A 27768-nucleotide genomic window follows, 5' to 3' on the forward strand; every position below is an offset into this window, starting at 1 on the left:
GCATCTCAGAAATAAAGTATAATTAGTTTTTATTAGGAAAGCCATTGGATGAAGGGGTGGAGCCTTTGGCACTCTTCTGCATCTTCTCACTTCCCTCCCCTAATACCATTTACCTAACCTTGGAGGTACGTTGTGACAAATTGTGTGTGCTGCTCTTTCAACCGTTCCATAGTGAAAACTTATTCTGAGCAGGCAACTGGAAAAAACAGTCCAAAGAAAAACTGGAGGGACATCCTAAACTTGGATTTTCTCTCTCCATAACTTTGTGTGTTACTAGGGTTTACAAAAGTATGTTTAAACCTGATTTAAAAATAAAAGCTTCCTTTTACCTTCTGGATGCCTCGTTTGGGCAGAGTACATGGCTTCCTGACAATTTGAGAAAAGAGGAAACTGAAAGCTGCTGGTGTTCGATTGCATCCTGTAGTGTATTTTTGGCAGGTGCAGGCATTACTAAAACAAAAGCAAGAATCTGAAGGAATTATTAGGGAGATTTCTGGGGGAGCTTAGTAATAACCTGAGCTAATTTTTTTTTTTTTTTTTTTGAGCTCAGCTGAAATTTGGCATACAGTTGGAAGCTACAGTGTTTTTAGTAACTGAGATTGAGCTTCATGATTCTTTAAAATAGTAGTTAACCCCAAGACCTTTTGACACTGTTTTGATTTGCAAAGAGGCTCCTGAGCTGGAACACTTCCACAGCAGTGTATAGTACACAGTGGGAAAAGGCTAAGAAAGGAATGCTTTTCAAGAATGTGTGAAGGGAGCAGTCTGCAGAGTATAAACACCAGTCTTTGGCTTCTGCAGGTTTATGCCAATTTCTCAACCCCACCTTCCAGTCAAGGAAATGCTCCAGATCACTCGGTGAGGATTAACTCCGTGGGCAGCAGTGCTTCCTCGACTCAGCCTCTCCTGGTACGCAAAGATGTTTGAGTGGCATGTGAAGAAGAGGAGATGATGTGTTAGCTGTTTGTATTGTGCAGGGGCTGAGAGAGGGACAACTTCAGTAATTTCTCTTTCTTTTACTCACTACTACCACTGTGTAGCTGAAACGTTGTTGTAATACTGTCCTTTACCATGCACTGTTATACATAAACTTAATCTGCTGAGCACGGTTACAGGCATCATTGCAGTGTTAATTGAAGCTGTATATATTTTGCTGTATTGTGTGTATTTGCAGTAGAGAGCCAGATGTGAAAGAAAAAAAACATCTGACAAAAGAAATCCTAAGCCAGGGTGTGGAATTAGATGACTGTAGATCAAACCAAATCTGCAGTGATTCGTCTCTGGATCTGTGCCTGGAATGCATACAGTCATTTTCTAGTTAATCTTGTTTTTCTGAATTTATTAAATAAACAAGTATTAAGTTAATGGTTTTGTAAACCCCTTTCCACATCCAGCCAAGCCTGAAAGGCTTTCCCAGGTAGGTATTCTAGTTTGGAGGCCAGTGAGGGTGCTGTATTTACCTGGGAAAAAGAGGTGAAGGAATCAAGACCCTTCCAAAGCTGATCAGCACAGCTGGAAACCCTCCTGGGAGCTCTGGGATTTAAACCAGAGAAGAAGGGAGGAAGAGCGTGGAATTTTATTTCCCACCTGTGCTGTCACCCTTGCAGACCAGTTGCACTGTTTCCATGGATATATTCACTACTTTCCACTGGTGCATCCTGGCAGCTTCATCTGCCAGGATGAAGCTGCCCATTGCTGGGTCTCACTCCACCATGGAGCCTGAACTGCTTCTGTGGCCCTCTGCCTGGGGTGCCCAAAGACTTTGACATTTGTTTTGCTAATAGTTGCATCTAAAAGTGTTCACCAAAGATAGGTGGGCCCTGCCAAACTGGTCAAAAAAGAGGAGGAAGGCTGCTTCCAGTAAACTGTGTGTCTGGAGAGGAGGCCGTTTAACGAGTCATCTTATCTAAGAGAGACCAGAGAAAAATAATGCTCTCCGGGGGGCCCTTTCTTTATCTTGTCCTACCCAGGTGAATCTTTCCCACAGGCAGTCTTGGATAGTGTTAACTGGAAAGGGCTATTCTCCTCCACTCCAAGTTGTTTCTCTCGTAGTCCAGAGATGATAATGAAGAATAGTGAGAAGTGCCAAATTTACAAATGGCATAAAAGAAATAATCCTTTCATTCTTCTTTGAAAGAAATGAAGCTTGGGGGTCAGCATCTGTTGAGCCCAGGGTTGTGCTTAAAAGTGTTTTCTAACCCCTTTTCTTCCCACCAGGAACACTGCTGGTTCTTTTCTTCCTTTGTTTCTGACCCGTAAAAATAAGTAAAGGCAAAGAGAGAAGTATTTCTCAAAGGCAGAGTACTACTTGAGTACCTATTTATTTACAATGCACTTAAGCACTCTGTTACTTACCAGGATTTTGGTTGAGTTTACATTCAATTCACATGTGTAACTAACTGCCCAAATACAAGGTAATTGTAAATACACACGCTGGTAGTATATTTTGGGTTACGTTGAATACCGCGCTCCTTCTATGACTGTGCATTTGGTTTATTGTTACAGGAATCTGTCTTTCAGAGTTAAATAAAAAAATTAGCCATTTGCACTGAACTTACTTAGGCTGTTGCACCTTTCCAAAGTTAGCCATTTGTTTGGATGCACTCTTATGCATACTAGTTGTTGAGCATTTTCAGTTTAATGCTATAAAAGATCTTTTGTAACGTGTTGGCTTTTGGAGCAACTGTAGACAAACTAGTTGTTATAGATGTCTCGGTACTTTACAGACACTTAGCTGAAAGAGGTTTGGGTTTTTTCGTTAATGAAATTTATATTTTTATAATTTGGGGGGGGTTGAAACTTATTTTGCAATGGCTTGGTGTTTTGAATGGGTTTATGCATTGTTTTTGTAAATATGGAGATGTAGCAATAATGTCCTTTTGACTATTCTCAGTCCTTGAGTCTCAAAAATATTTTTTTATATATATATATATGCAAAAACTATATGTATAAATATGTAAGTGTTTGAAAGTTTATGAAACACTTATGGATATGTTGTTCAGTTGTAGAATTGCAGTTAAGAAATGTTCAAATAAATCTGTAAATACATATTCAAATGTTAACTATGTGTATTACGTTAAAACTGAATATTTTCATGTAAGTCTTAATAAATTCCTGGGTTGAAGCAAAACCTCAGTGTCTGGCCAAACATAGATCAAGTTTGGCATTCTGAAACACTTGCAAATACATGCCAAAAATTTTTATTTGCTATGTAAGTTCTTTACCTGTGAATATGTGGGACAAATACTTGAAAATTCCAATGCAGCTTTGTTTTGGAAGAAAATTGCAATTAGAAGATTGATCTTGTAGACTGTTGGTGCAGTCTGTATGTCATGAATAGTATTTAAAATTAAGATCTCTCAGTATTGCTAAGGAAATGGTTGCAGAGGCAGTTGGAGCCACTCAAAAGCTGCAGTGATGCTGAATGTTCACCCTTGCTTAAAAAAATGTACATGCTCTTGGTGCCTCTTTGAGGCTGGCATGAGAACTCTTGCTGGGCTGGCTGAGTGCAGCCCGGCTGGGAGATACCTGGGGCTGCTGCAGTGGGAGGGGTTGTAGAGGGAAAGCTGCCCTTGCTTGAGCAGGTACTCTGTGTCTTAGTGGGACACTCTCTGATGTAGTTACTCCAGGTTTGAAATCTATGACTCCCCTGCTCACACTTTTTCCTGTGCTGCCTAAGGGTTGGCCTGGTTGGTATGTGATTTAATAGCAGTTACAGAGCCTATAAGTCTCTAGAATTACCCTACTAAAACCCATACTAACTTACATGAGAGACAGGTCTCAACCATTTTGGTCCGTAAACATTCCTGTTCTGTCAGCAGACCACCTTGAAAAGCTCCCCTTCTTCAGCTTCCTTTGTAAAACAGCTTCCTTTTTTTTTTTTTCTTTTTTTCTTCCACACAGGTCTTCACTCTGCTTTTTAAAGCTAATTAAGGAAATTATAACCTAGTTTTGTCAGGAGCCATGAAGTAGAAGCTTTGTTAAAATTGGCATTGTCATTGTTTTTAATAATGCTTCATAAGATACGAAGATGGTGTCTGATATGGAACCATTTTTCCCTATCTTGTCCACCCCCATATTCAAGCAGAGTTCATACTGAGGGATTCCTGCAGCCAAATAATTTGTGAATTCTCATTTAGCATAGCCAAAGGAGCTATTTTATATATTTATTTGATTAGCACATCATTAATTTTATTTTCCTGAAATGTTTCCCGTTCTGAAACACCCTAGGATATTACATCTCTGTTTTCTGAAAAAAAAATCTTGCTCCTATTTTCTTACTACAAAGCTTGCAGTGATTACCACTCCCATTGCTGCTCATGGTCAAACAGCCCATTTCCTTCTGAATTATTTTATTGCCAGTTCTAAGCAATAGCTTTCATGGAAAAGCACATACTGATATTTAATATGTCTATTATCTGCCCTTCAAAGCATTGTTGTACCCAGCTATAAAGAGCAACCAGCACCATGTTATCAGCATGGACCATCAGGGCCATGGACTATCATGGATAATCAAAAACCATGTGGACATGGTCGCAGGCAAGGGGCTCTAGGTGTCCCTCCTTAAGCAGGGGAGTTGGGCCAGATGACCTGCCTTACAACCTCAGCCCTTCTGTGATTTTGCAGTCAGCCAAGGGCACTTTGGAGAATCTCAGCTGTAACATGCACTTGGTCAGGAGTAAAAAAGAAAATCCCCCCCTTGTGCTGAACATTAGAATGACTTGTCCTCTGTTCCCTTTACTAGCTAGAAAAGAAAATACTTGTAGGCATTGTGGGAGGAAGAGGAAAGATCATGGAAACACTAGGGTGTACATGCAGTCAGTGATCAGTATCATACGCATCACCACCACATATTTTTTTGTTTCTGGTTCTTTACATAGGTCTTTGGGAAGGCAAATGGAGACATGTTCCTGGGCTAACTCACCAGGGAATGACCATTCACACCCTGGACCAAAATGTTCACACTGATCACTGGAGAAGTTGGACAACAGCATCCTTAATTCCAGGTGTTGTAGGCTGAAACCCAGAGAGTGAAATGTTTCCCTCTTCCTGTATATGGATTAGGGAGCTTCTTACTTGTCCTGTAGGGAGGTCTAAGTCCCAGTAGAGGAGAAGGAACAGTTGCACAGACTTTTCTGGTTTAGAACCTAAGATGTAACAAAAATGTGATACTATATTCTGCAGTTCAGTTGTGGCTTATAGAAACTTCTGTAACTATGAGTAATGGTTAAAGATGACCTTCAATTGCCATGTTTCCTGTGCACTAATTTCTTAGAAGATTATGCTGTAACTAGTAATTTTCTGTCCAGAAATTGCTCTGAAGCTATGTTTCCTGAAAGATTGTCCATATTTCTTAAATTGATTATCATTCACTCTTCTTGGTGAGAATCATTATCTGTCAGCTACCAGCCAGGCAGCAGAGATTATTTACTAGCAGCAGTAGCTCCAGTCACTTGATTTTTCTGTCTGTCTGTACCCTAGAAATCATTTTAGCTAGGTTGTGACAGGCAGCAGAAACCAGTATAGCCCAAAGGGCCCGCTGGGCTTTGTGTGTGCGCTGCCCCAAGCGCTGTCAGCAACATCAGATAAGGGCTTTGCATGGCACATTTAGTGCTACCCAACCATCAGGTCCCCACGCGGGAAGGCACATCATGTAGCTTCCCTCATAGACCAGTAAACATCAGTGTGTAGCACAAGTTACCCCCAGGAATTTCTCCAGCTGTAGAAAGTGCCAAATTTGTACATTTTGAGATGTAGGCGTGCCAGTGGCTGGCTGCTCTTCTGCAAATTAGACTGTATGTGTTTTTAATGGGTTCAAGTACCATTACTGGGCAGGAGGCCTTGCTCTTAATGTGTGGTTGTGGGTGGAGCTGGTGTGGCCATCAGGACCCTTCTCTGTGGCCTAAAGGAGGGTACCCACTTAGAGAGAGAGAGCTCCTTTCCTCCCCTCTGGGGGGGTTTCCTGGCAACAGAGCCTTTCTGTGCATGTGCTGCGTGTGCTGTTACTGCCAAGGCGTGTGTCCTTCTGGTACTTTTCCATTTGATAATCAAATAGCAGATTCATAACCCACAGTTCAAGAAATGAAATAAACAATGTTGAAGCATTAATATTTTAAAATTAAATCAGTTCCTCACAGCAGTGTAATAAAAAAGGGCAATTACAACCTCACAGATGCTGGTTTTGGCATTTTCTCTTTTGAGTTAAAATAGCAAAGCTGATTCAAACTTATTTATGAGATTAAAGCATATTTGTATTTTCCCCTTCAGCCATTCAAAAGCTGTTTGCATTTTTCTTCTTTTGCTAGGATTAAACACTAGCTAGTTACTTCCAGAAATTAGCACTATTTGAAATTTCCTGTATTCTTGTATAACATATTTTGGGTTTTAAGTAAGTCACTGGTCGATAGGATGTCTCTGAGCAAAGGACCCAGGGAAGGTCTTGGACTAGAAACAACAGATCAAAAGTAGCAAATGCTGCACCAAAAGCAGTAAGTAGTTGCACAGCCCCTGCTGTCTGGGGACAGTCTGGAATTGCTGCATTGCTGAGAGAAGCAGAAGCCCATCAAGCCTCTTGCTCTGGTACCAGCACATGGGGAAGGCTGGCTGCAGCAGAAGAAATGTTGGCCTTATCCCTTCAGAAGCCAGGCATGTAAAGCTTTCCGCTCTAATCCTGGTGTTTGCAAAGCTTCTCTTTTGAAGGAAGAGGGAGAAATGACTGGTGTAATACATTTCAGCTATTCAGTCTCAGAACACTGATGCTAAAAAGGGTAGTAGTGGTAAGGAATTAAGTGTGTTTTACAGTACCTTCTCTTTTAATAATGAAAATAAATGTTTGTAGAGGGTGTTTGTCAGCATCCTTTGTACTATATTGATGAAATAAATTAAGTAGGATAAAATCTGATAGCTTCACTACAAGCAGTTATCTAAATTTGAAGTTTTATTTTTTCCTTTTAGAGCTTCTAGCATTATGGGGCATGGAGAAAATAGAAAAATATGAACAGTACCCCTCCGTCCCCAGGAAATTAATAGAATACAAGGACTATAATTACCTTTCAGAAGTTTATTGTTAAACTACTGGAGACTTCAGAGGCCTGGGGCAATACCAGGGAATACCTGAGCCTGGTAGTGGGGAGTTGCCATTCAGAAGTAGAGCACTGGGTTACAGGGAGGCAGCTCCCTCAGGAGCCAGAGGACATGGCTGACCTTGTTGCATCCCATCTGGCCACTGCTCCTGAGACATCTCCTAGCATTTCTCAGACTCCTTTGAATGGTGGCAGTTGTTTTGAGTTTCACATGTAAGTTTGCAGGGAAAAGAACAAAGCTGATTTGATTTTGGTCACTTGAGTGGAAGAAAAAAGCAAAACCTTTTTTTTTCATCAAAAAAACATTCTTTCAAGATTCCTTCATTGACTGCAAGTAGCATTGCACTGCCTGCACTCTGCTGTGTGGCTCCTTCTGGGAGGCACCAGCAGGACCGAGGCAGCAAGAGCAGTGGGATTCCACCACAGGGCTGAGCATCCCCACCAGCGCTCACCAGTCAGCTTCTCTGTGGAGCCACATGTGGCACTTCCAGGGTCAAGAAGAACATCTGCACTGCGTCTCATTGGCCCTTGCAAAGATGCCATCAGCACTTGATAGGGAGCAGGAATTTCTCTAGCACTGAGAGGAGTTAACCCAGAGGATTTGCTTCCCAGGTAGTCTCTGTTACTCCGTCAGTTAATCCCAGCAGGAAGCATATTGTCTGCTTCTTTACGGCCTCTGCCCCAAAGAGCTGCAATGAAAAAAACAATTAATTTTAGGATCTTTTATTCTTTTTTTTGTTTTGGTGGTTTTCTTTCTTTGTTTGGAGGGGTTTTGTTAGCTGTTTTTTTTTTTTTTGTTTATTTTTTTAAATTTTTTTGTTGTTGTTGTTGGTTTGTTGGTGGGTTTGCTTTGATTTTTTTTATTGCTCCTTTATAAAGTAGCCTTGCCACCCTCGGCTCTTGCTGGGTTCCCTATTTTTGATTTTTCTGTGAAGGAGTACAATACTGGAGAAGATCCTGGTTTTAGGCAAGCTGCTCCTCAATCAGGAGGAGGCTCAGCTCTCTTTGGGGTGTGTGTGCTGCGTAGGGCCGTAGCTGCAGCACGCACTGTCCCGCAGGCAAACGCACTGCCAGGGCAGACAGCTTGTTTGACCCAAGCCCCTCTGGCCTCTCCTTTGAACAGCTTTAGGAACAAATCTGCTTTTAATCATCTTTGTAAGCTATTGTTGCAATTACGTAGGATCCTGAGGCCGTGTGATAGTCATGTGTGTCGATCACCACCCCAGCTCTTTTCCAATCACAAGTAATAGATTGATCCACTTCCTTGGGATCAGAGCGGCGCTGTCAGCTCTGCCCTGAGCAATGTCTGCATGAACAGCCATGTGACAGTGGTTTGGACGTGCTCTTGTCATTTGTGCAAAGCAAAGAGCATTCCCCCCTGAATGGAAGGAGGGGAGGGAAGGGAGGGATGAAGAAGAACCATGTTTTGTCATATTTTCCATGGCAGTAAAATAATTCACTCTGAAGATATGCCTGCTTCATTACACTTTGCCCTTAGTTCAGAGTTAGAGAGAGAAAAGTGAGGGTCTTGATAGAAAGTCAAAGTATTTTGCATTATAGCATGCAAAATACTGTATATATTAGTAATGTAGGTACAAATGATGAAGAAAATATCTGTTAACCAGTTGGAAAGTAAGAATTTCAATGCTTTCATTTACCATCTAGTAACTGGACAGTCCAAGGAACCACTTATGTGACAAGAGAAATATTTTCAGAAATAAAATCACCAAGGATGTTTCCTGGCCTGATGCCCACGTGTCTCGTCAAGCAACACATGTGGCTGGTATCACCAGGCCAGAGAGCGCGTGCAGATTCATCATCTTGTCAAGATTTTTCTTCTGATATCAAAAGCCTCTCAGAAGCAGAGCCTGATTTATGCCCAAGCCCATGGATATGCACACATTAAAACTGTGGACAAGTATCTGCACACCTTGTCTGCCTACCCAAGCCTTCTCCTTCCAGTCAAGAATAGATAGGAAGAAGTTGTAGTTTTGTACATGCATGCAGCCAGTTCTAGAGCAAAGATGGCAGAAAGAACCACAGACCCCTCTTGTGCTGTGCTATGAGATTGTTGCAGTCATATGATGAGCTGTCTGGATACTTTGGCACCCAAATTGTAATCTGTGGTTTCATACAAGCCTAACCACAGCAATACCTGCAAATATGGTTATAGCTGATCTACAGCATATCAGCTGGAGAAGAAAATGTATCTGCTCCTTTGCACAAGGAACTTGAACAAAAACTGTTTTGTTTCTCCTTCATGACAAGTAAACAGCCTCTGGGGCTCAGTGGAAGTTTTAGAAAACAGGCTAAAACCAGCTTTCCTACACTGAAACATTATTATCCTCTGGCATATCTTTTCCTCCAGTAAAAACTGAAGAGCACAACCATCAAGTAAATGGTTATTTTTAATTAAAAAGAGTAATTTTTCTGGTGACCGATTAAACATGAATTGCACACTAGCACATATTTTTCTAGGTTCAAATTAATATCAAAATATGATACTGCTCAATGCATCAAAAAGTGGGAAGGAGGAGAGGCAGGAAAGCCAACCTTTGTGATGTCAGAGCTGACTGGCTCGGCTGAGCCTCTCAGGGGGCACTTGTACCTGCTGTGAAATCCAGTGTAGCTGGAGGTCATTCCTCCAGTAGGAAGGCCAAGACAGACTTTTTGAAAACTGGCATGAAAGAGGAAGGCAAGACAGCAGCAGTTTGCAGGAGTGAAGGAGTCTTGCAGTAAGGACTGAGCTGTAGGAGGCATCCTGAGAATGTGGTGTCAGACACCCAACAAAGATCCTAAATGTGGGGAGATCCAGCCTCAAAGCTGATCATCTATAGAAACTTCATCTGTTTCCCTGGAAAATTATTTCTGGTATTTGGCATTGCAGTCTTGGACAACAGCTCCATCACCTGCTTCAGGGGAGGTTGGAAAAAAGTTGTCCATCACCTACACCTTGGGAATAGCTGCCTTATGGCAGGGATGTATCTTCTTAACCCAAAGCAGTGACCACTGTTTGGCACTCTGCACCACAAGGCTGGATATTTCTTCTAATTTTCCATCCTGCCAAGTGTCATGGTGAATATTTGTGATTAATCTTTTCCACTACATTTCTTTTTTCAGAGCCTGAAAGTAAGAAAAGCCTTCTTCAAATTAAAACTAGTCAAATATTTCCCTACTCCCCGGAGCAGTGTTGTGCAGACTTGATGCAGTTGGTAATGAGGTTCCAGGTCATTTCTTATTTTGGGTACCATCTGCTGCAATGGGAAATAACAACCAAGTGTATTTTATAAACACCATATGAATACTGTTCATTTTGTCTAATAAAGCCCAAAACCTCTCTTCTGACTAAGTATATGCTGAACTTGAAAAGACCATTCCTGAACATCCGTAGAGCTTCAAAAAGTCTATCACTTCCAAGCAGACAGGCTCAATATCACTCTTTTGAAATAGATGCTAGCATTTTACCCCAAGTGTAGAAAGCGGGCTCTACAGGGCTGCTGTGACAGCCAGCTCTACCGTCTATGCATCATGACTTATGCATATTATGCATATTATGACATGACTATGCATGGAAGGCTAACCATGGAGACTTTGCAAGAGGAAGAAATACTTTGGAATTTGCATTATTCTTTCACCTGCCCTTTAGGTGCAGCATTTTTAGTCTTGCTGTCAAGAGGCCTTTTGTCATGAAAAAAAATCTGATTATTTTTGACAAGTCTGTCAAGAAAACTATTTTACCAAGTGCCTGCAGATGCAACTTGCTAAACTAACTGTTTGCTTCTGAGGATACTCATTGTTACCAGGATAGCTCCTGCCAACTCATCTTCTTCATGACATCCTCACCAGTGCATTCCAATACCACCTGCAGTCATTGCGCAGCTGTTCTTCTTCTCCATGCCTACCACAGAAGTATGTGGGAAGAAGTATACAGAAAGGATAAAAGTAGATAGGCTAAAAGTGTGGGAGGCATGGATTCTGTGCTATTTTGTCCACGCAATCTGAGCAAGCTCTTGAAACAGTCTGGCACAGGCACCACCGTCAGACACACAGCTCCCTTGGGAGGGTTGATGGCACCCAGCTCTACTGCCTGGGGGAGTTGCTCCCAGGACAGGGAGAGAGAGCAATTTGGGGTAATTGCCCAACTAATTTTGGCTGGAAGGAAAGAAATCTTCCTGCCAGAGAAATAGTTTAACTACTGGCAGCAACATAGTATGTAACTTCCAGTTTTGTTTGTTCTTCAGCTGTAATTAATTTACTACTTTGTAAAATTCTACATCATGAATTATGAAATATATTAAATAAGCCCAGGTCTAATACTGATGCTTGTGCCATTCCATTAAGGGCTTTATTGGAACAAAGGTAGTTCCCAGTGTGTTTTGTTTAAAGAAAGTTTCAGTTCATGCTTAGGCACCACATAAACCAGCATCTGGTGCTTGAGCAGGTAGGATTTTGTGCTGCGCGGTATGAAGAACCAGCTGAAATGAAGAATATTGTAGCTCTTGCCTCCCAGTTTGCTTTCTAATCTGCATTTTCCGGTTGTTCAGGGAACAGCGACCTGTGGCTGTGATTGGAGGTAGAGCACTCACGGAATATTTTTTAACCATATTAATTGTACTCTAAGATTCAAAATCAGATAGATAATGACTGCAAAATTACCCCTTAAATGAGGTGGTTAATAACCATGTAGAGTGCCTCTACTTTTCTTTTATTTAAGCTTATCTTCCAAGATTTAGCATTTTTATTGCAGTCTTTCCCATGTCCTCATGGGCAGAGGCAGTACAAGGAGGGGGCAATGCCACCAGGCTGGGACAGACACCCACAGGAGAAGGGGTGAGTGTCTCCCCATTGCTTCCCACAAGAAATATACAGAGTAATTTCTGAGCACTGACCTCTTCCACGCTGAGCACAGATTGTCTTTTTGATGCCCTTATCTTTAGTCTGCATGCCATGACCAGCTGTACCTTATGGGATGTTTTCTTCTGCTTTTCCAGCCCAAGTTCCTGTTTAAAAACAGGTCTGAAGTAGTCTATCACTAACCAGATTGGCCACTTCTTTCTTCTATTTTCCTCTTCAGTGAGACATTTTATTTCAATGTTTTATTTGCAAAACTAACCATAGAAAAGATCATTCTCCCTCTTTTAGTCTCAGACATTACTTCATCTAATTGCAGCACCCTGAATGAGGATATGATATGTGGGATTGAGTAGTGGGGAGCCCATTTGCACTACTGGCTACATCTGGTCACAGCTCGCTTCCTAATTGTCTCCTACCTCAGGCCTGGCCATAGTGACAATGTGAACAAAGGAGAAGACAATGTACCCACATCTTTGTGAAAAATCACAGAATTGGTGGAAGAGACCTTCACAGGTTGGAAGAGACCTTCAAGATCATCAAGTCCAACACATGCCCTAATACCTCAAGCAACCCATGGAACTGAGTGCCACATCCAGTCTTATTTTAAACATATCCAGGGATGGTGACTCCACCACCTCCCCAGGCAGGCCATTCCAGAACTTTGTCACTCTTTCTGCAAAAAACTTTTTCTTAATTTCCAGCCTATATTTTCCTTGATGCAGCTTAAGACTGTGTCCTCTGGTTCTGTCAGTTGCTGCCTGGAGAAAGAGACCAACCCCCACCTGACTACAACCACCTTTCAGGGAGTTGTAGAGAGTGAAATAAAGCAATTTGTTGTTTAATAAAAAGTAGCTGGCAAAACCAAGAACAGGAGTTTTCAGAATTCAGTCAAAAAATCAGCAGTCCATGATGAGATCTGATTTCCAAATAGCCTCCTCCTTGGGGCAGCAATGCCTGTAAGTGGGAGGCTCAGCTTCCCCAGGTGACATGCTAGCCATGCTGTCCCTTGGCATGAGAGTGGATGCCCTCTCTGCTCAGGCTTTGCCCACCACCACCATGCTCTCCTTGACACTCCTGCTGCATGGCACCCCACCAGAGGTGGGAAAGCTCCTTTTGCAGGGAGCTTTGCTCTTGAATTTGCAGAGTAAAAGGATACCTATGCACTTAGTAAGAAAGCTGGTCTGCACAGACTGTGAACTGGGACCTTCACGAAGCCTTGGTCATAGTGTTACTGGCAAAGGGCAGCAAATCAAGATGGAAAAGCTAAAAGGTTGAGATAAAGGGTGATGATCCCTTATTAATTACCATCATGGCAAAGAAGACTACATGGAGACGTGGCTTTGTGGTGATCTTGGCAGTGCTGGTTTAATGGTTGGACTAGATACTCTTGAAGGACTTTTTCAGTCTAAATGACTCTGAGTCTATGAAGTTGGTGGAAACAGTCAGTTCAAAGTTTCATTTTCTTATAAGTTTTGCTCTTTTAGTGGTTTTTTTCTTAAATAGTAATTTTTTTATCCCTAGATGTATGTTGGATTGGTTCCATTTTGGAGGCCAGGTTTTGCGTAGTCTGTTACTTTCCAAAGCGTTACCCACCCAAACAGGTTTTCAAATGCATTTGAGCCTAGCCAAGACCACAGCTTTTATTTATTAACTTTTCTTTAGTAATTTATTTACTTATATGTATTTGTTTTCCTTTATTTACATATCCATGTATTTATTTAATGAAATAGGCACATACTTAAAAAAAAACTTACCTAAAGTACTGTTATTTTGGGGCATAGAAGCAGAATCAACATTTAAAAGCAAGGTTTGAAAGACAGCACATGTTTTTGCATGTGTGTGTGTGTGAATGTGTGCTCTCTGGGTACGTATTTTGTCTGGATTGGAAGGGTGTGACGCTAATTGCAGTGTGCTGAGTTCTTTTGAACATGGGCTTTGTGTGTGGATTTCCCCCTCCTGAGTATAAGACTATTTAGGCTGCATGTATTTTTAAAGTAAAATTAGATATCTGTGGAAGATTTACAGTAATTCACTTTCAATTTAGGGCTGTTTTTTGAACCAGAACAAATAGCTGAGCATCTGTTACCCTGAAAATGTTACAAAATGCAGTCACCAAGCATCTCTGAAAATGATTATTTTGGCTACATAATCAAGCAAGCAATTACTGCATTATCTACAAAGTATGATCATACATTATTAATACATTTTCAGAGAAAAAGGTTTCAGTAAATGCAGTTTTTCTGGCTTTTATGATACTCAAGACCCAGACGTAATTCTAGCTGACTGAAAGTACTTCATGGCTTTTTCATTTTCCAGTTTAAGGTGCAGTTTGGTTGGACACGAGAGACAGTAAGGAGGGAGCAGGAAGAACAGAAGGATATGGACATTTGTGTAAGTGATTACAGACATCCTTCCTATGTGTCATGCATATCCAAAGCCAGAGAGCCAATTTTCCAGTGGAAAAGGATTTAATAAATGCAAACAGTGTAGTGTACTGTGCTATATACAGGACTTTGTATTTACATGTTCAGATATACAACTGGGAAGGCATTTTTGACTGAGCACCAGTTTCATGTGATACAGAGAGAAGGTTTTCAGAGCTGAGAGAAGAGCCCAAGAGAAGTGCTCACTGACCTTTGCTGTTCTAGGCTGCCGTGACTTTACAAACTAATTCCCATCTTCAAAAGCATCTTAAAGTGGGATTAATTTCAGTTAATTTTGGCTGTCTGAACGTTAGGCATCCTAGCCAAGCTCCTGCCCCGGTTTATTTCCGCAGCCAGCAGAGAGCCTGTTTCACCTGTCTTGGATGCTTACCCTGTGACAGGATGAATCACTCAAGCTTACAAAGAAGGCATTTATACTGCTGAGGCTGTGGGAGGTGAATCCGTTAAACATTAACAGTTTCAGTCAGTCTGTAAATGACTTTTGGAAATGGAAATTAGTTTTCCAATTGACTTGAGGAACCGAGTGCTACCTCAGCCCTGACATGGCAGAGCCGTACGTTCTTGCTGAGCTGCACACCATAACCTAATGTCACCCGCTAGAACAGAAAGATTCACAACCTAGTTTTGGACAGGTTCTCTCTGGATCCTGCTCTAACTCCTTTTCTAAAAGATGGCTGAAAGTGTATCCTGAAATGTCACCAGGAAATACTTTTGCCTTATGGAAAAACAGCCCAGGTTGCTTGGGAACTCATCTGTCAAGACTGTTTTAAAGATAAAGAAAACATAAGTGAGACCTAGCTGGGAAAGATCTGCTCAGAACTTGTGCTAGTGCCAAGAAGTCTTCTAGAAGGAAGTTGGTATAGAGGGGGGTGTGTGTGGGGGTGTGTGTGTGTGTGTGTGTGTGTGTGTGTGTGTGTGAAAACATTGGCAGGCAAGCAGGCATCACAATAATTAGTTATACAAATTACCACTAATGGGTGGCAGCACCGAATGCCATGGGATAAATTTATCCTTGGCATGAAGAGGAGTAATTAATCCTAAATGCACCCTTGTGATATAGGTAAGTATTACTATTACCCCAGTTTGACAGATGCAGAGAGGAGATGTTTTGCCCTTGGCAATTCAGTTTTCCAGAAGACTGACTAAGATAATTCATGGTGGAGGATTACGTTATTCTCTTTAGATGACGTTTCTTATAGCATTGCAACACTACCCCATAAAGAAATGCATGGGGTAGTCAGAGATTTTGGAAGCTGATCTACAGCCAGAAAATTCAGCAAGCAGGTTCATGTTGGGGTGATCTGGAAAACCTCTAAATACACAACACAGCAGTGTTTATGCTGGCACACATGCGTCAGTAAGGAAAACTTGCTTTCCAGCAATGGAAACTTTCTGAGTGTCTTTTTTCCTTTGAAAATTCACACTTTCAGTATGTAAACAACAGCACTGCTCAGCTTTTGAGGTTTTCTATAAAACAGTCCCTGATTGGGCTATAGGTCTTTCCCTGCAGCATGTAAATCATCCTAATGCAGTGCTTGAGCCCGCTCCCCTCCCCAGTTCATTTGCTGGTAAAAACTCGATGACCATCGGCTCAAAGAGTTCTGCTGCACACTGGTAAATCCCCCAAGCAAAGGAACATTTTAAAGTCACTCCTTCAAAGATGTGCTATCCATAGCATGAGGAGACTTCAACCGTATACCGTATGTTTAGCATATAAAGGCTTCAACACATAGCAAATCACAGCTGGACAGACAGATTGCATGTTGAATTTCCTCCGTACTGATCTGTAAAGCCCACAAGCTATTTGCATTTCCCGTATGTTTTCCTTCAGTGCAAATAATTTTGATTAAAAAAAATCAAAATCTACTAGGACACAGAAATCTAGCTTTCTTGACTGAGAATGAAGCTTTGGAACAAATAACAAGCAATCTAGACTGGCTGGAATTTAAACAATACTTTGGGCATATGCTTCTAATGCTAGTATGTTGGGGAAAAGAAAAGCATCTTATTACAAGACAAAAGCACAATCAGATTGAATTATGGTTGCACAATGTTTACTTCATTACACAGGGAAAAAATTGAAAACATCTACATTTCTTATGCCTATTTCAGCTTTTAATTGTTGAGTCAATGAGTTTATCCCTTAAATTTTGTACTTCCTTAAATTATAAAAATAAAAAAACGTTAAAAATACAAATTTCTGGTTTCTTTTCTCAGAGAACCGTTGCTTGGGATCATTATAAAACTCTCAAAGGAAAATAGTATTTCAATACTTTCTTAATTTTGAAACTCCAGGTACAGGACACCAATTTTTTGAACTAATGTGCATTAGTAGAAAATGTTTTACCAAAAATTATTTGAGACACCACAAGAGACAGCTCATCATAACATTCTCATGAATACATTCCCTTCTGTGAAGTATATGATCACCTTCAAGTGCAATGCAAAAAAGTTTTAAGTTAGTCTTTGGAGAAATCTTAGGAACTGTGAGCATTTAGATGAATATTAAAATATATTGAAATAAAATGCCTTTTTAAACATATAGGTATCCTAACAACCTAAACCCTGGCATTAAACATTTGGACAAATGCACATGTCTAAAAACACTGCCCCTAGGCAATGCCCCCTGCCTGCTAGGCTCTCCTCTCTTCTCAGAAGGGCAGAGAGGTGCAAGTTCAGGCTGGGGCAGATTGGTGTGATGAACAAGCGCCGGGGACCACTGGAGATGCACCTGCTGGCCCCGTGAAACACATGGTTGCCACAGGTGCCAGGCTGTCTCCTGTGAGGAGCGAGGCAGGAACTGGTGCCCAGAGACCACATCAGGCTTCAGAGATAAAGCTATCCCTTAAAGTTCTCCTTAAATGAGCTGGAAACAAGGCTTTACGTGCCAGGAACGAGCACCTGACAGAAAGCAGTCAGGCTCTCCCCATCTCCTGGCAGTGACCCTGGGGTGTCACTGCCAGCTGCTTTCCAGGGCAGGTAAAAGAGCCCTGTGTTGAGAGCCTGAGCACCAAAAGGTAGCCCAGCTTTGGCTTCTGTGTTCCCCTCTCTGAGCTCCCTTAAATCCCAGGGAACAGAGCCACTAGAGTGCCATTTCTGTCCCTTTCTGAGTCTCTGTGGTCCATATGTGGGACATTTTGCAGCCTGCAATATCAAAGACTCCAAAAATGTTGGCTTTCCATCCATGTTCAGAAAAAGCCAGGATGCAAATCATTTAAATGTCTTCAGAAACCCTTGGGAGCAAAATAATGTAGAGTTACTGCCTCTCTCATGGAGGCAGTGGTGGCCACTCTGGTTAAAGTTTGAGCTACATTGTGCAGTGAGGAAAGAATAAAGGTCTAAAATGTCTGGTGAAGAGAATTACAAGAGATTTCAAGCGGAGAAAAACAGTGTAGAAATCAGACTATCTCTTCTCAAAATGATATCCCACCACTGAGAAAATCACCGCCACAGTGCGCTCTTTCAAGTGCATTTGTGTGCACACACACACGCACACATGTGTACACAAGGAGAGAGGAAGAAGAGAACCCCCCGAAGCAGGCGGTTTCAGTTTAGCCCCATTGCAAAACCTAGGTGGTTTATTATATTTTTGTCTGGCTGGAAAGGAAGCAAACGGCCCTTACTGGGAAAGCGGTGGGGGCTGCGTGTCCCGTGAGCCGCAGATGCTCAGGAAGCCGAAGCACTGGAGCAGCTTCTGCATAGGAAGCGCTGCCCTGCCCGAGCCCCCGAGCCCCTGGCCGCCAACCCCCGGCGCTTATCTAAGGTACGGCGGCTTCCTCGCGGCCCGCCGGCTGCTGTGTGCCAACCTGCTGCTGTTTATTGCATAACGCAGCGGTTGCATAAGAGGGTCTTAAGAAAGGATCAAATAATTAACAGTGAATAACTGCCACTGCGTATTTTGACGATCTGAACCCGGACAATAGTTAGGGGCAAAATAAAGCAGCATGAGAGAATCTGTTTCCTGAAACGGTGCACGGCTGATTTAAATTGAGTGTCATTTTTTCCAGCTTAAGACTCAGCCTTAATTAGTCCAGACCAACCAGCTGGGGCTTAAATCATTAGCCTATTTATCTAATGTTGGTTGTCTTTCACAAACCCAAGGGAAAGCACAGATCCTTGCTCTTGTGACCTCTTGCACACCTCCTGGGTTCTAGCCCAGCACAGCCTGATGTGCCCTGGCGTCATCCCTCACCACAGGACAAAAGTGATGCTTATCTGGTCCACTGTGAATTATTGCACTAAAGTACCCAGCCATGATTTGGCCAAGTACAACTTTCTACGCTTAAAGAGATACAGAAACTTGCCCAGAGATGGGATAAATGGCATCAGGAAGGTCTTCCACTGAAGCAGCTGCAGACAAGAGCTCCCCTGTAGCTGCTAAGAGCATGTATGAACACAGGGGACATTTTGCAGAAAGTTTTACTTTTTTTTTTTTTTTTGTTTACTGTTGTATCACCATATCCTAACTTCTGTAAGAGAGAGAATAATATCCCCAAACTTTGTGAAATTAGGCAGGTGAGTTTGCAGGCAGTCACAGAGTTAGACACCCTAGAATAGATAACAAATTGGAAATAAGATACCTCATACATGGGCATTCATAAAGACTTGTCCACTACCACATTACAACAACTTTTATTTTCAAACTGAAAAGGATTTCTTATTGAAGAAAGCAGTCTAAATCCTTGGACAAGGAGCTTTAGCTCACAGTTCTTGATAAGCACTGCCAACTTACAGCACAAAGGAGAAACACTCTTTTCTGCTAATGAACTCCAAGTCTTTGGATGGATGATCAATGAGGCCTATTGGTAGGAGCCTGAAATGGCACTACCTGGAAACTCATACATCAGTTAAAAGCCACCTGACCTTGTCATTGTGTTACTCATAACATTTAGCACCTGAAGCACTGGCAGAGGATAAGCGAAGGTTTGGGAGCCTTCTTCAGCCTTTTGGCAAGGGCAGGGATAACTCTATCAAAAACCTATGCAGGATACTGCCCTTGCCTCGGTGCAAGGTGGCAGACGTGTGCCAGGGTGTTGGGCAGGATAAGTATTCCTTCCTTGGTATCCTAAGGCAGTGCTCAGGCATATAAAGAAAATTATCTGTTATTATTCATCATCCATAATAAAATGGTATTAAGTCAGAATCTGCTATTAACTCTTTAGTTAGACTTAGATTCTTCCAGCATGAGTTACACACTAATGCAAAATGCATTATGCTTTTATGGCAAAATCCCACTAACTGCACCAAGAGGTTAATTAAACTGGAGAGAAAAAAAAAATAAAAAGAGGCTTTTAGAATGAATTATTCAGAAGGTCATTAACAATGAGGCACACATGAGAAGCATGATACTTAGAAATCCTAAATGTAAACACACATTCCTGGATTAATATGAGATTAAGAAGATAAAGAGAAGTTGTGTTGCTACTAACAATTTTTAAACAGCAGAGTTAGCCCACATGCCTTTAAGAACCACTTAAATGAGAACATTTCTGGTACAGATCACTATGAAGGATGAGATGGATGCTCTAAGGGGAGCAGTATCAAACCTCAGAAGGCTCCCTCATTTTGTCACTTGGGTTTCCCTTTGTCATGGACCTCCTTGTCCCTGCTTCAGGTAGCACAGGTTGGGCACAGTGACTGCAAATACATCCTACCTCTTCTGACACCAAATCACCAAGTGCCACGATCCCTTACACCGCCTGGCAGAGCCTTTGTGAGGTGTGAGTGGTCAGTGCCTGCTTTGCTGACCACTGATCCCTGGATGTGCAGACTCAGAGGTTCACAGAGCCCAGTGGCACTGACTGCTCCTCAGGAAAGGAAACAAAAACATATGGAGCCCAGGTTTTCTTGGGGGAGGCACAAAAAGTGGCAGTAGCCCTCTGCTGCCTTAGCCCCAGCATGGGCATGGCTCTAACAATAGGCCTTCTTCTTTCTTCCCACTCATGTGTCTGCTCTCAGAGATGATTTTGACCAACGCTGGCCAGCTTAGCTCTACACCAGCCCCCCATCCCACCGTGTGTGAGTCACCTCCTGAGCTGTCAGATGTATGAGAAGCCTCAAACACAGATACTTTTTCTCTGAGAAGACTTTGCTTGATGAATGCTGTGGTGGTCAGCAGATTCACCAAGACAGGCCCTTGCAATATTTTCTGAATGCTGAACTCTGAATGCTTTCTTTGTTTCCCATTATGAAGCTACAGCGCAGCCACTGATATTTTCAGCTACACAACTGCCATTTTACACTTTGAAGAAACAACAAATGGATGAAATAATTCTAGCTTTCTGGGCCTGAGCCTCATAGCTAGCAAGTCTTCCCTGGGGCAATGAAAAGTGGGGCTGTATAGGCTACATAATATAAATTATACTTAGGCTGCATTTGTGGTCCCTTTATACAGTCAGAAAGAGATCAAAATGTACATGAGCATTAGGCTCCCAATCTAGATTACATCTATTTAAGTCAAGGGGACCAAAGGAGTTTGCAGTGATCAAACATGGTGCTTATCCCTGGCTCTGTGAGACCCTTTGTCTTAAGCTCTCTTGAAGTGCAGTCTGCAGATCATTTTAAGAGGGGGAATAGGAATAATGCTATATTACCATCCCAGCCTGGAGCTGTACTCTGTTACTCTTCCCTCTCTATGCTTAATAGAAGGATTTGATAATGCAAACTCTTCAATGTAGTTTCTTTTCATTATTAACAAGCTGAAAACAATCTATTCCTTTACCTTAAAAGTAAATTCCTTGTATTTCCATTGAGAAATGGCTACTGTAAGGATGAAAATATCCTACTTTCCTCAAACCAGCTCAAATATTTGAAAATAAATAGTGCAAAACATTCACTTGAATTCTTCTGAACAGACTGGATTTCAGGTTGAAGAGCAAATAGAGAACAAGGCTTGGGGATGCCTTGTCCCAGTGCAGTCATTCAAAATAACAAATGTTTTGCAAGCTCAAGGATGTATGTCAAGTCTCTGCCACACTGAAGGGGCATTCTTGTAAGGTCAGCTGCTGTCATGAGATGTTTGCTGTGATCCTCCCTCTTAAATGTATTGACATGGGCATTTCTTCAGCTTGGATTTGGCCTGGATAAAGAGCCAGAAGTATAAATTTCTAGGGGAAGCTTGAACCCCGTGTTTCATGAGGTTTCACAAAATATATACTCCAGAGAAGAATAATTTCCTACAACCAGAGAAACATCCACTTCTCCATCAAGACAAAGACATGACCTTTAAGTTTTGAAGAGTCTTTCTTTCTGATCACCTTTTCTGATTTCATTTTTAACTTGCAAATTGGTGTTTGAAGCTAGCTAATTCACAGTCCCTGATACCATGACCAACATTGTCACCTGAGAGGCAAACCACTAAGTGCCAAATAACAACCTTGGAAAACAGGCCCTTTGCTCCTGAGCTCAGTCTACTTTGCTGATGGTGGCCACACTGGCTGGGCAGCTGCTGCTGTGGAGTGACAGGCTCCAGTGACTGAGCATCCTGCCCAGGGTGCAGCCACACAGAGGCCAGCTGGGCAGGCTGAGCTGCACTGGGGGGATGCACGGGCACTCAGAGTGACAGGGAGGGGTTATGGGGGGCATTTCAGTGGCTGCTGACTGGGCTTCTCCCAGGGCAGCTGGAGGAGGGGCAACAGGGCACTGTCAAGCACTTTCTAGATTTGCAAGAGAAAATGGTGGATGAGGCAAAAGGGGACTGAGGCCTGGGTGAGCTCCCCTAAAGCTACCTCCCTCCCCATAGCCCTCGCTTTGCATGAACAAAGTGCTTGCTTTGCCCCACCAAGACCTGCACCTCAGAGCTGTTTCTGAAAAGGAGCCTGTCTCGTCTGCCAGCCTCCCTGCGTGCTGCCCAACCATTCCTCCATCAGCTCTTGCTGCCTCCCACCTCACCCCACAGGTTGCCAAATGCATCCCACTTTTACAGAGTTCCCCCCTCAAATTCTCTGGCAGGAAGAACTGCTGATTCACACACACACCACCCTGGTCCTCAAAAGCATTTCCTCCATGCCATGAACAGCCAGAAAACTCACATAGCCAATTTTAGGAGCATTCTGACATCTCAGGTACCACTGGTTTTACTTATCTTAATTTAGAAATCTTTGTCTAATGTGGTGGATACCTTCAGTCTGTGCAATGCTTCTGCCTTAATCCTTGTGACCATAGTCTTAAGACTTCATGGTTTAGCAAGGGCAGGGCACAAAGCACTCCATGAAAATATGCCCCAGGATTTTTTTTTTTTTTAAGGGCAGAGTCATCTACATACCCTGCTATTGTGGCTTTAAGTGCAGATGTCTCACAAATGTGCAGAATTTTTTCACTCTTCCTCTAAAAGAAAAAAAGAAAGTGACACGACATGTGCTGTGTGCCAGGGTTTGTTTTACAGGAGAGGATAGGATACGTGCCAGGACAAGGTGTCACCATTTAACTTACTTTCCTGAATATTCAGATGAAGCTGGTGGCACATCAGCTCCCTGCTTGCTCTTGGCATCGAGCTGTCCTGCTCGGTAGCTCCCCATCTTCTGCTCGTTGGCTGCCGAGTTGTCTAAGCTCATTTGTCCCCTCAAGACGGTGTGAGCCACACTCTCACTGTTTTTTTCTGTTGAGATGTGAAATCTTAAAATGAGATCTTAATAGAGTTAAAAAATCTGTTAGCTATTCTTTTTCACTTGTGTCTACTTCTAGCGTGGCACAGTAGCTGCACTAAGGCTTCTATGCCTCCTTACACCACCAGCTATCTCCGTGGTTGTGGGGATGATGGAGAGTGATGGAAGAAGTGCTGAAATTCAGCTCCTAAAAGAGAGTTTTGGTTGTTCTTATGGGAAGAAAATCAGTGCAGTTTGCAGGCAAAGTGAGATGGATTTACCTCACTCTTCCAAAGTTTCTTTCCAGTGATGAGTCAGTCATGTCGTGCAGAGCAGTGGATGCTGAATGCTCTTGAACACAATTGAGCGTGGTGTAATTGTCTCCAAACTCTTTGGGTGTGCCACATAACAGCCACAGTTGACAGGTGACAAAGCAGGAAGTTAATCAAGTAGAGGTGGAAGTGTTGGGTGGGAGTGCTGGAGGGCAGGAATGATTTGCCAAGGGATCTGGGCAGGCTGGATTGATGGACTGAGCCTAATGCTATGAGGTTCAACAAGGCCAAGTGTTAGGTCAGTCTTGGGTGGCTGGAAAACAGCACTGTGAAAAGTACCTCTGTGTGAAAAGTCCACAGTGGCTGAACACGAGCCAACATTGCCCAGGTGGTCAGAAGGCTCTTCTACCCTCGTGTGGGATCTGCAATTCCTAACCTGTTTCTGGAAGATATTCCCTAACCTGTCCTTAAATGCTCCAGGATGGCATTTCCACAGCCTCCCACATAAATACTACAGTACTTGACTCACGGGCAGAAAGTGAAGAAAAAATTTCCTGTTTCCTTTGCTACTGCTTCTTGTTCTAATCACAAGGCATCTGGAAAATAGTAGGGTTTTGGTACATTTTGAAATGATCACTTATTTGGCTTTTGTTTGCCATTTAACTAAGATCAGCAAAAAATCCTCTGTGAAGGAGTGCAGTTAAAACCAGTGTGCACATGCAGCCACAGAGTCCTCACAACCTGGAGGCAGGGGCTTGCTGCTTTTCAAAATCTGAGCTCTGTCTCAGAGTGAAGTTCCTGCCATTTCTGCATTAATTTGTCTGCTTTGGTTTTGCTATTCAGACTGGTGATCAGTCTGAGACTGCTTTTGGAGAAAAAAACAGGCTCATGACCACTGAACCCCTCCTGTGCAGCAGCAATTCTTGCTCAGCTGACAGGTTGGTGGTGTGCTGGGAGTGCAGAGGAAGGGGGAGAATATCTGGCCACTGGTTGCAGTGCCTGCTCCTTGTCTGAAAAAGAAAATTGGAGAGCACACGAGCCAAAGGACCTCTGAAGCTGTGGGCTTTCAGGATGCCTTGAAGGAGCCTGTAGCTTGTCTCTCCTCAGACTATCACCAATGTGGATCTAGAATGAGTTTGAAAGAAATTTTACTTTGCTATGATCTGGGTCTTATAATACTGAATATCCTTTTGTTTAAATGCACATCTGTGATTTCACAATAAATGGAGACACGTGAAGGTCTAACACTACTGGATAGTCATAAGAATAACGAAAGGGATGTCCAGTGCATTGCAGAAGAAAAGACAGAAGCTTCTCTTCCTCTATTTCAGTATTTATCACTAAATCAGATGTGTTAGAGTCATGTGAAAGCAACTTGCTGGGCAAGATGTAGCATCTACAAAGAAATAGCACATGACCCTATACATAGGGTCAACATCACAACACGCAAAGAACGCCCCCCAGAATATATGTTGATATAATTCTGGCATTTCTGGCCTTTCACATGAGTGGCATGAGGCAGGAGATTGTCATCTTTATAATGCCATTTAAACATGGCAGGGTTACGTGTGTGAAAGTAAGCTGTCACTTCAAAGCATGAGGGCAATAGGTTTTATTAAAGGACATCATCCTTTTACAGTAAGGCAAGCAAACAATTCCTCTCTTCTTCCAGACTGTTCAGGGAAAGTGACTCCCACGTTGGAAAATAGCATTCCCAAACTCACTGAAATTCAACAGTCCTTAAAACTACTGAAAATAGATATTAAAAATACAGTTCTTGAATAGTCCCAGTGAAAACTTATGGGCTAGAATGAATTTAGAGACTAAAATCAAGACTTCAAATTTTGGAAGAGTGGAAAAAAATCACCTTGAAACATAAGTATCATGGTAATTGGCAATTATGGCATGAAGTCTATGCAGGTGGAACAGGAAACCCTGAAAATGCACTAGAAAGTGAATTCACTGATGAGTTCCTTTTTCCCAGGAACTACAACTCCAAGAAAAAAAACAACAAACTCATGTACTAGAAGATTCCCAATAAAGTTGGTGGGGGTTTTTACATTACTTAGGATGGTGGATATCTGCACTTTAGACTCCACTACACACTGGAGTAAATTGATTTTTAATAACCATCTCCTGTTTACCCCCTATTCCTCATATACCCATGTGACAGGAGCATTAAAATGGCAATATCTTGTTATATTCCAGCCTCACACTCTGCTGAAGCAGAGCTTGCAGTTGTAGCTGTTTGGGAAGTGCTGCACAAAATTAAGCCTCTGGGCTGTTTGTTGTACACAAGCCTCCCAAAGCTGATATAATAGTTCCAAGCTTGAGAGAGGGAGCCAAGAGGGATATGCAGTGTCTTCATAAATATTTCACTTCATGTTTACATAGTATACAACTTTGCAAATAACACATAAAACATTTTGAAAAATCTTTGAAACAGAAACCTTTGGGTGGTATGCATTGATGTTTTCTTCATGACAACCTCCTCCTCCTCCTCCTCCTCCTCCTCCTTCTCCTTCTCCTCCCCTCTGCTGAGATCACAGATGTCAAATACAAGATCTTGATACACTATTTACATTCCTGTGCTTTAACACAGAAACACAGACTTTTCCAGGCACTGAGTTCCTTAGCTTCTTGAGTCTCAGACAACATGCCCATCCAAGGATCCTGTTCTTGTACCTTTCCAGAGGACATCCTTCTTACCAGGGGCTGCAGGGCAGGGTCTTCCAGGGGAGTTTTTGCTGGAGACATGAGAATGCTGAATGAGCCTTCAGGCACAGGTGCCTGCATGGGGATTTAGGACAATTTAACACCTTTGGGTCTTTTCTGAATTCCTGAAAGGAAAGAAAAAAAGTGAAGAGTTGCTGTCTTGGCCCCTCTGAAGAACCACCTTCGGGCTCATGTATGCCACAAGACAGAGTGAAGATCTATTAATGACACCATGAGGCAGAAACACAGAAAAATCTGCTCTCAACCCTTCTGATAATGAGTTAGAAATCTGAATCAAAGCCACACAGAAGTACTAAGCCTTGTCCTGCATATTTTCACAGTTTTTTTTTTTAATGTGCTGATGCTATTAGCTAAAAGAGGAGAAGGCACATTAATAGGAGTTAGAAAGGCTCTGTTCTACTTGGATCTGGGCCTGTAGAAGAGATGTGAATAAGCTATGTACTACAGGAAAGCTACTGAGCATTTTTGATTCCTGCTTGTCCTCTTCAGACCATGCCTTGCATTTGGCTATTTTTATAAAACCCTGTTTTAAAAATAGCTGATTTCCTTCCTGACCAGGACACATAAATGACATTTATTGGCAGTCCTGTATGCTTTACATTTTGTTTCTCTAGTCACACTATCATCAAGTAGATGTGTATGTATAGGGTGGCAGGGCAGTCACTCCCAGAGAAAGCATGCTTGTGTTTCTGAAAACCCATTTGTTCAGCTGTCAATACATTAACTTCTCTGTTAACAATACATATTAAATACCATAAATAAAAGACCGTTCACAAATATCTATACAAACAATTGCATTAAGGTAGATGAAAAGAATGTAAGCATGGTTGATTGAATTGTGAATTCCTGGGGAAAGAATTTTCCATCCATCACCCAATCCTATCCACTCAATACTTTGGGAAGCATATATCAGTGGACATGGTAGCGCTACACAACTTGCCCTCCTGTCACATGCTGCACTATCAACACCCTCTGACCACCATTCCCTAGCCTGATTTAGCAGTATCCATGCAGCAGGCTATGAGCAAGCTCCAGTACAATCCCACACCCAGTATTAGCACCAACTGACTTCTGTCCAGGATCATCCAGGCTCATTTGTTTCATGGTCACAGGAGGATGTGCTCACTATATCACTTACAGTGTGGTCCTCAGTTTTACAGGGCTGGTTTGAAATAGGGGCTTCTCTCTGGAATGCCAGACTCCCTGAGATACAGCTCCATTTAGCTGCTCAGGGTCACCAAAGTGTTCAATGTTTGGTGCCTCTGTGCAGAACTGGAGCCATCCATTCAGCTTGGTCCCAGCACCACCAAGCTGGGACCCACTGTGGTGGGAATGGGAAGTCTTACAGGGAGCTCCTGACTGTCCTGTTAGGAAGCTTTATGTTTTGTCTAGACTGGAAGACTTGTTCAGTCTGAGCAAGACTCCATAAACTCCATGATTTTAAATTCCTATACCCTGGTCTCAGCCAGAAGTGATTATTAAAACTACTCATCTTGATTCTTCATCACTGTGGTTACTTTGTGCTTTTTGACCCTCAAATGAAGCATGCACACTATGCTTGTGTTCATACCCAGCTGTTAGCTGTTGTATGACTTCTGGGATGGTGAGATAGTTGAGAAGGAGGATGAGCTGAACAATAGCATCGAGGTCAGTAGTGAGGTGTCACTTTGGTTTTGATTAACTTGCAGAGCAACACAAGCTTGGTGCCCCAACCCAGAGAGCTTGCAACTAACTCAAGTTCAGGCCAGACACAAACCATGTTTAAAATCTGAGAGAAGGGGAAACAAGTGTAACTGTT

The 27768-nt window shown here is 42.4% G+C and overlaps 1 protein-coding gene across 2 annotated transcripts in view; it reads left to right on the top strand.

Annotated features, from left to right (window-relative positions):
- Positions 1-6056, top strand: part of KIT (KIT proto-oncogene, receptor tyrosine kinase) — a 58397-nt gene extending 52341 nt beyond the window's left edge. The window contains exons 21-22 of one of the 2 annotated variants that reach the window (XM_041458799.1): positions 802-909; positions 4881-6056. In XM_041458799.1, coding sequence (XP_041314733.1) covers positions 802-909; positions 4881-4919 — 147 coding nt within the window. In that variant the 3' untranslated portion in view covers positions 4920-6056. Of the gene's footprint in view, positions 1-801; positions 3120-4880 lie in introns of those variants that run through there. The other variant, XM_041458808.1, reaches the window with a different exon arrangement.
- Positions 6057-27768: the final 21712 nt, after the last annotated feature.

Source organism: Pyrgilauda ruficollis, unplaced genomic scaffold (genome assembly GCF_017590135.1).
Source record: "Pyrgilauda ruficollis isolate IOZ18807 unplaced genomic scaffold, ASM1759013v1 scaffold1, whole genome shotgun sequence".
Taxonomy (NCBI): Eukaryota; Metazoa; Chordata; class Aves; order Passeriformes; family Passeridae; genus Pyrgilauda; species Pyrgilauda ruficollis.